The sequence below is a fragment of the Oratosquilla oratoria genome, chromosome 15 (genome assembly GCF_046742065.1).
Source record: "Oratosquilla oratoria isolate Oo_2021 chromosome 15, ASM4674206v1, whole genome shotgun sequence".
Taxonomy (NCBI): Eukaryota; Metazoa; Arthropoda; class Malacostraca; order Stomatopoda; family Squillidae; genus Oratosquilla; species Oratosquilla oratoria.
The window spans coordinates 11,836,645-11,844,144 of NC_134791.1; the positions used below are offsets into that span (position 1 = coordinate 11,836,645).

The 7,500-nt window shown below is 43.8% G+C and overlaps 2 protein-coding genes across 2 annotated transcripts in view; one reads left to right on the forward strand and one right to left on the reverse strand.

The window, feature by feature from the left end:
* The window catches only part of LOC143033292 (DBH-like monooxygenase protein 1 homolog), a 66,261-nt gene that overhangs the window by 51,908 nt on the left and 6,853 nt on the right, over positions 1 to 7,500 (forward strand). Inside the window, exons 2-7 of the mRNA XM_076198556.1 lie at positions 55 to 298; positions 424 to 552; positions 1,212 to 1,364; positions 2,128 to 2,406; positions 2,844 to 3,071; positions 3,455 to 3,606. Coding sequence (XP_076054671.1) covers positions 122 to 298; positions 424 to 552; positions 1,212 to 1,364; positions 2,128 to 2,406; positions 2,844 to 3,071; positions 3,455 to 3,606 — 1,118 coding nt within the window. The 5' untranslated portion in view covers positions 55 to 121. The remainder of the gene's footprint in view (positions 1 to 54; positions 299 to 423; positions 553 to 1,211; positions 1,365 to 2,127; positions 2,407 to 2,843; positions 3,072 to 3,454; positions 3,607 to 7,500) is intronic.
* Positions 1 to 7,500, reverse strand: part of LOC143033293 (uncharacterized) — a 108,620-nt gene that overhangs the window by 34,284 nt on the left and 66,836 nt on the right. The gene's annotated exons all lie outside the window — the stretch shown is intronic.

Consider the following 7,500-nt stretch of genomic DNA (forward strand, 5'->3'; position numbering starts at 1 on the left):
TTTTAGCCGCATGTCAGTTGTGTCCTCTACAAGATTTCGTCCTTTCTCCTACAGGTCTTCCCTACGAGTGAGACCAAGGAATCGTCGTTTTTGTCCGTTGCACCTTCCTGTGGCCTCCCCAATGAAGTGGTCTATCGTTCTTTGTCTGCTCTTGTGGATGGCAAGAAACTCTTCCTGCAAAGATGTTTCTTCCATGCAAGACAACACTGATTACGAACCTAAAGATTTTGAACACTCTACTGGACTCGACAGAGATGGCATTCTTCATCTCCACTGGAAAGTGGACTTTGAAAAGAAGGTATGTAATCACGTGGAAAAATTAGTTTGCGACTATTTGGGAGAAATCTGAATGGGCTTGTCGTTAGTTATGCCCACCTCATGTTTGTAGACAACTATAACTCTTCCATATGACTTTCATTGCAGCTCATTCGATTCTTGTTGAGTGGGAGAACCCAAGGCTGGCTGGGTTTGGGATTATCCCCCAAGGGAGGCATGGCGGGGGCAGACATGATCACCGCCTGGGTTGACGACGAAGGCAGAGGCCACCTGCAGGTGAGCTGTTGCGAAGCAGTGCTGCTGACTCTGGTCAATTAACTTTTACAGAATTTGATACTGGTCATGCTGCCCAGTCAAAAATTCATTTAGACATATATGAGGTATCAGACATCTTAACCTCAATGTGTGGTGTACTTTATGAACATTTTCTTACTTATTCATCATCTATTTATGCATCCGTTTATTGATTTGTTTATGTGTTTAGATATCTATTTATCTATACATTTATCCATTCATCTTATTTTTTCATTCAATTTCATTTGTGTTTGTGCGTGTGTACGTGATATATATATATATATATATATACATATATATATATATATAGAGAGAGAGAGAGAGAGAGAGAGAGAGAGAGAGAGAGAGAGAGAGAGAGAGAGAGAGAGAGAGAGAGAGAAAGAGAGAGAGGGGTTACCGTTCTGAGCTGGGAAAGGCGTTTCTTGCCTGAAGGACATCTCAATCAAATGAAGTTTCCTCCCTTCCCCCTTCAGGCCTATCATACTCCTTACTCGCATGAAACTACCCGTCATTTGCATTCATACGCTCAGTAAATTACGTCAGTACATTAAAGGGTTTAGGCGTCTGGTTGCTCGTCTCGTCTTCGCACAGCAAGGGAAAGGAAAGTGGGGATGACTCGTTATCTTTCTTGACACGAAAAGGATCGGTATGGTGTCGGAAACACATTCCCGCCCGTGGACGAGCGCTCGGATTGGAGGCTACTCTGGAGTCGCCGCAACGAGACCCACACCGACGTGGTCGTGGAGCGCCTCCTGGACACTTGCGACGAGCTAATCAGGGACATTGTCATAACGGTGAGATTCTTGAAATAATTAAGCAGGTTAGGTTAGATTAAGGCATGCAGATCACTGTACCACAAGTATGTTTCACTTCCAGCTCTTATCTTTTCTTCATTCCTGTCGTCCCTATTTTGGTCAATCAATTCCTATCAGGATGACTCATGTAGGAAAATATAAAATGTGGATTTAATTTTGCATGGATGTTTGTGACTGAAATCACATAAATGTAAAAAACAAACGTACATGCAAACGTGAACTCATGAGCGTGTACAGTCTCAGCACCTCCAAATAAAATATTTCTTTGTGTTGTTAGGGTGACCTGGCAACAGGGGGATCATTTACTATTCATGGGTGTAGCATATGTAAGTCAGGTTAGCTTCAGTTGTAATATTTAATTTCCAAGTGTATGCATACATGTATACACAAACACATATATACTCACATACATACACACATATATACATACATACAAACATACATATACCAATAGGCCTTTTACCCTTATATCGGGAGGTGGCCGAGTCAAAATATATACCCATCTCATATGCATATTATATCTCAACACCTCGCGGATGAAGGGATGACCCTGTTCCCCGCCACGCTATTCGTGTCAGAGGCAATACAGCAACACATACAGTATATGGAGATCAAGTCCAACGTGTTCTATATAGTTGAACCCAGACTCACTCATACAATTACTACGCGTGCTTATACAATCTCGTATGTAAGAGGAATTTACAAACATGCCGCAGCCCTCCCCCTAACTGTGTACCTCCAGTATACGACGAAACGCCTCATCTATGCCTGGGGGGAGACGCGCCCCAGCACCGTGGACGGGTCCGACCTCTCCTACCATGGTCCGGTGAAGAGAGGTGTCCGCTTCGCCATGCTCCTGAAGCCAGGTCTGAAGCCAGCCGAAAGCATGATGACCCCCGACATAAAGACGTGGGTGATCGAGGGCAGCCAGTACCTGAGGGAGAGCAGTGACACTATCTACTGGTGTACCGTGGTCCGCCCGCCAGCCCAGGAACACCCCACCGACACTCAATACGTAGGGGTGAGTACCCTCGCCTTTAATGGCTGGAAAATCGTTTGGACTTCCAGTATAGCGACGCAATGTCCACCTTTTTATTCTAGTCAACGCAAGACTATTTCATTTACCTGGGAAGCGGACCCTCATCTGAAATGTTTCTTGTTCGACCGAGGCTACATTCAAATTGTGATTCCCTCTCCCTCTGTTGAATAACCTTTAATAGAAAAATAGTATTAAATGAACATGTAGTGGAGCAGATTAGTAATTACATTAGGTGCCCTATAGTCACCTGCCTTTGTAAGAGATGATTCAATGCTGTCAAAGCAAATAACATTTTCAGTCATAACAGAAGAGTTCAAATGTTGCAAGCACAGGGCCACCAATCATGTTGTGTGGACTGGAAAAAACGAGTCTTCATTTATTTAGGATGATTGTCCATATTCAAATCAACCCACAAACAGGTCCGTATGGAACATGGGGAGAATTCTTTGGAGCACCTTCATCACATCGTCGCTTACGAGTGTCCTGAGGACGACGGAGCCTACCCGACACACTCGCCCTCGAACTCGTCCTCGCATCCGATGGAACAGTATCTGGAGTATGACGGCCACCAGTGTTACCAACCCAACATGCCGCCTAACTTTGTTAGGTGCAACAACCACTACATCATCTGGGCAGTCGGTGATGAGGTAAGGGATAGACATCAACCTGTATCTGTGAAGCACTTTATGGCTATTGTTCTGGGTAAACGTTAGACTGTTTTGTGTGACAGTTGTGTGCTAATTAGTCCTTATGGGTGAGGCGCACGCTAAAGATGTAAGAAATGCCCTTGAAGACTTATTCTTAGGTTATTCTTGCTTGGGGCTTCACCCAGTCTCCCACAAACTTTTATGAGTTTGTGTCCGCCGATCACGAATTCAGCATAAAAGTGATATTTGTCAACTTATCTCACCTTAAAGTTTATACCTTTTCATGTAAAAGTAAAACCTTTAGAAAAAATATGCAATAGTTTATGATGACTTTATGGGTGTTGTAAAAAGAGACTCCCTTTGCAGTGGTTACTACTTTTCAGGGCGAGTACCTGCCAGAACATATAGGTGCACCTCTCCACAAAAAGGAAGAACATTCGTATTTCCTCGTCGAGGCCCACTACGACAACCCAGCTCTCAAACATGGCGTCTTTGTGTCTTGGCAATTGCACGTCTTCTACACCGAAAAACTCAGGTATGAGGAGGTGCTAGCGTGGGAATGTTCACTGAGGCTACTTGTGTCTGGTCATATAAGAGGATGGGGCGTCCAATCCGAAGTCAGGTCCTGATCCTAATCAGGGATTCTTTGTTGCTCTTGTAGTTAATATACATCTGACACGTTTCAGTGACCTGCTTCACCAGGTGCTTCTGGGCAAGACGGAATCCAAAGCTTTCCACCGCAGGTTCCGCTCCTTACAGACAGTTTTCATTCTTCCCATGCTACATTTCATTTCTGTCTCTCTTCTGTTGTTATTTTCACGATCATTATGAACCTCATACCTGCATGCCTCCCATACTCAGAAGACCACGCACCACTTGGTCTTCTGAATAGTTTTCCTCCTTTTTCTGTGTAGTTGCCATTTGCAAGAGTCAGTCAATATGCTCCGTCTTCCATTTTACTGGGAGGTTCTGGAGCTCTCTTCCTCCTGATACTTTACCTCTTGTTTATGGCATGGATTAAAAAAAAAGTCTTTCAAGTCACCTCTGTTGTATTTGTATTCTGAAACTATAACATTAATGGAAAAATATAAACTGCGGGATTGTGGTCGTATTTATTTAGGTAATGTTCGCAACCAAAGAGAGTGCGCTGTGCCTACTCACAGGTCTACAAAGGAACTCCTTCCCTTTGCCTGAGCGAGTGCGTCACTCTGCTGGAAACATATGTACATGGGTTACCATATGTTTCTGTGTTGTGTTCCTTGATTATGTATATATAATTTTGTTGTGGTAGCTGGCGAAATTGGTTAGATCAGGGAAACACGAACAAACTTATCTCATATCACAAAAATGGTGGTGTTGAATGAAACTAATTTCTTCTAGCTCTGACTTTTATTTGTTATTAATTCAAATTCAAATTAGAGTATGAATGACTGTGTGGGGCGAGGGAGGCAGGACTATAAGAGGCTATTAGGTACCGACCTTCTCTATGGGTATCTCGGTCGCAGTTCAAAATGCAAAACTGAAGGAACTGAACTTGACTCTGTGATAATATCTTAAAAACTGGTTTGACTCTGTTGCAGTTGGCCAAGAGGAAACCTCTGGATGAGATAGGCCCCTCCTACAACCAAATATGATTAGCTACGATTCTTTTTGTTTTACTATACTGGCCAATGGGACACATGTCTCCTCGTAGGCACCCTTGCCTTTCTCAGACAGGGCTCGATTCATTAGGGGTCAGCGATAGTCATGCTGTCCATTGAGAAAGGCAACCTCAGCAAGATAGAAATGGTGTTTATGGCTCGAGGGTTTTATGGCTCGAGAAGGGGCCCCGCGCGCAATGCGATGACGATGCGAGGATAAAAACTAGTATAAACTAGTATCAACCAGTGGTGATGTTGCCGTCCTCAAACCAATCACCACATCTGTGATTGGAATTAATTACATATATACCCATGTCTATCATACAGTTGTTTTTTAATATTAAATTACCTGTATATTATGATATATACTGTATATATATATACATATATATATATATGTATATATATATATGTATATGTATATACATATATGTATACCACGGGAGTAAATTTTCTCTCAGGCAGGCTTGGTTAAAAGCGACTGCAAGTTCAGCGCTGATAAATTTCTTCTTCAGAGTTTCCAACTTCCTGAAGGTATCCTTTATAGCAAGGGGTAAAGGAAAGAGTAGTTTTCCTGACGAAGGAGAAATGGCATTCCTCGATTCTGAGTCCCTGTTTACCTGCGTCCCGGTACCTAGAACGATCGACTACATCTGCGATCATGTGCATCTGCTCATCCCCTGCTTGCAATTGATGAATACCACCTCCGAAAACTCTTGAGGAAATGCATGCAGGAGTCCGCCTTCAGATGTCCCCGTGAAAATTTGTATCAGCAGAAGGATGGAGTCTTTATGGGGTCACCTTTAGGTGTCTTCTTCGCCACCTTCTTCATGGGATTTATAGAGTATTAGGTTTTAGGTGGACCTAGCAGCTGATGGCATATCGAAGATTCTCCGATGACATCTTCGTGAGAACCCAGACCAGTGAGGAACGCGAGGGACTACGCCAGCTTCTGCAAGAGATCTCTGGACTTCGGTTCACGACAGAGGAAGCCGACAACGGTACCCTGCCTTTCCTGGACGTCCTTCTCACGCAAGATGGTGACCGTATGAAGACTGAGGTATATATCAAGCCTACCAATCCCGGACTATGCCTGAGCGGTGAGAGTGAATGCCCGCAGCGGTACAAGGACTCTACCATTGCTTCCTTCTACAGAAGAGCCCTTACCCACTGTTCTTCCTGGACGTCCACTCAGAAGGAGTTCGACCCAGCAATACAGATGTTAGTCAACAATGGACATTCTAATCAGGACTGCCAACGTGTCCTCCGTGCTGTTCTAAAAATGGCACGAGGGACAAGAAGCTGTGGACGAAGAAGGAACCACTCACAGCCTCTTCTATAGAGCTTACATGTCATCTGCTTACCGCGAAGAAGAGAAGAGTATGAGAAGTATCATTGACTGGAATATTCAAGTTACCTACCCCGTAGACCGTGTAAAGCTAGTAGTGTACTACAGGAACAGTCGCACAAAGGGCCTCATCATGAAGAATGATAGCTCACCACGCCCTGAAGATATGGAAAGTACCTACCTTATGCAAAAAATTTCTTGCCAAAATAGGGACTGCACGCCCTATGAGGCTTACATAGGGTCGACTACTACCAAATTCTCCGGGCGCCTGAGCTATCATCTAACTCAGGGAGGTCCCAAACGCCACCTCCTGGAGAAACATAGCCAGCATCTCACATAGCCAGCATCTCAGTGTCCTTCGAAAGAACAGTCACCATTCAGAGGGAGTCCGACAAGAACCGCCTTGCCTACCTTGAAGCTTTTTATATTGCAGATAGTAGGCCGTGTCTGAATTCCCATCAAGACGCCCCTACTATACTCCCAAGCATTAAGCCTTTCAGGAGAGACAAGCTCCGAGGCAGGACGGAGAACATCACGCTACAGCCCCGAGGTAGCGAGGCTCGAGAGAATGGTCAAGCCAGTCAATGACCGTACGTGAAAAACTGCCCCGTCCTCTCAACCAACGAGGGGCCAAGAAAGGGTCATACCTTCCAGCCAATCATAAGCTGTATTCCTGCATCTTTGTACTATATAAACCCATGTATTTGTTTCATCATTGTCTTTTGATAATGACTCATGCAGAGTCGAAACGTCAAGCCAATAGTGACCGGATTAGGAAACTTACTATTTCCTTTACCCCTTGCTATAAAGGATACCTTCAGGAAGTTGGAAACTGAAGAAGAAATTGATCAGCGCTGAACTTGGAGTTGCTCTTAACCAAGACTGCCTGAGGAATATATATATATATATATATATATATATATATATATATATATATATATATATATATATATATATATATATATATGAGAGAGAGAATGTGGGTGGGGAAGGGCAAACGAAGATGTGTTAGGAATAGAGTTTATTGCCCTAACGTTGCGACCAACTTGGTCTTCTTCAGAGGACTACAGCATTACAGACGGATCACAATTCTCATATTCGTAGTGGGAGGGAACCCGCCAAGGTATGAGCGTCATGTTTTCCCTTTGGCTAACGATTTAATTATTAGGACACTTGCTGCTTTCGAGAGGCATTTAAATCCGTCTCTGTCGTTGTTGTTCTTGTTGGTGGCGATATGTGCAGCTTCCACAGTTTTTCTCATTTTCTTCTCAAATCCCTCGTGTAGAATTTCTGTGTTGTTCCAATCAGGTAGATGTCCACATTTGTCCAGGTGACGAACCAGGGAGTTAGATGTTCTATGAGCCCTGAGGTCGTTTTTGTGCTCACTCAAGCGTTTATTGATCCCTCGACCTGACTCACCGAAGTAAGATGATGGACAACC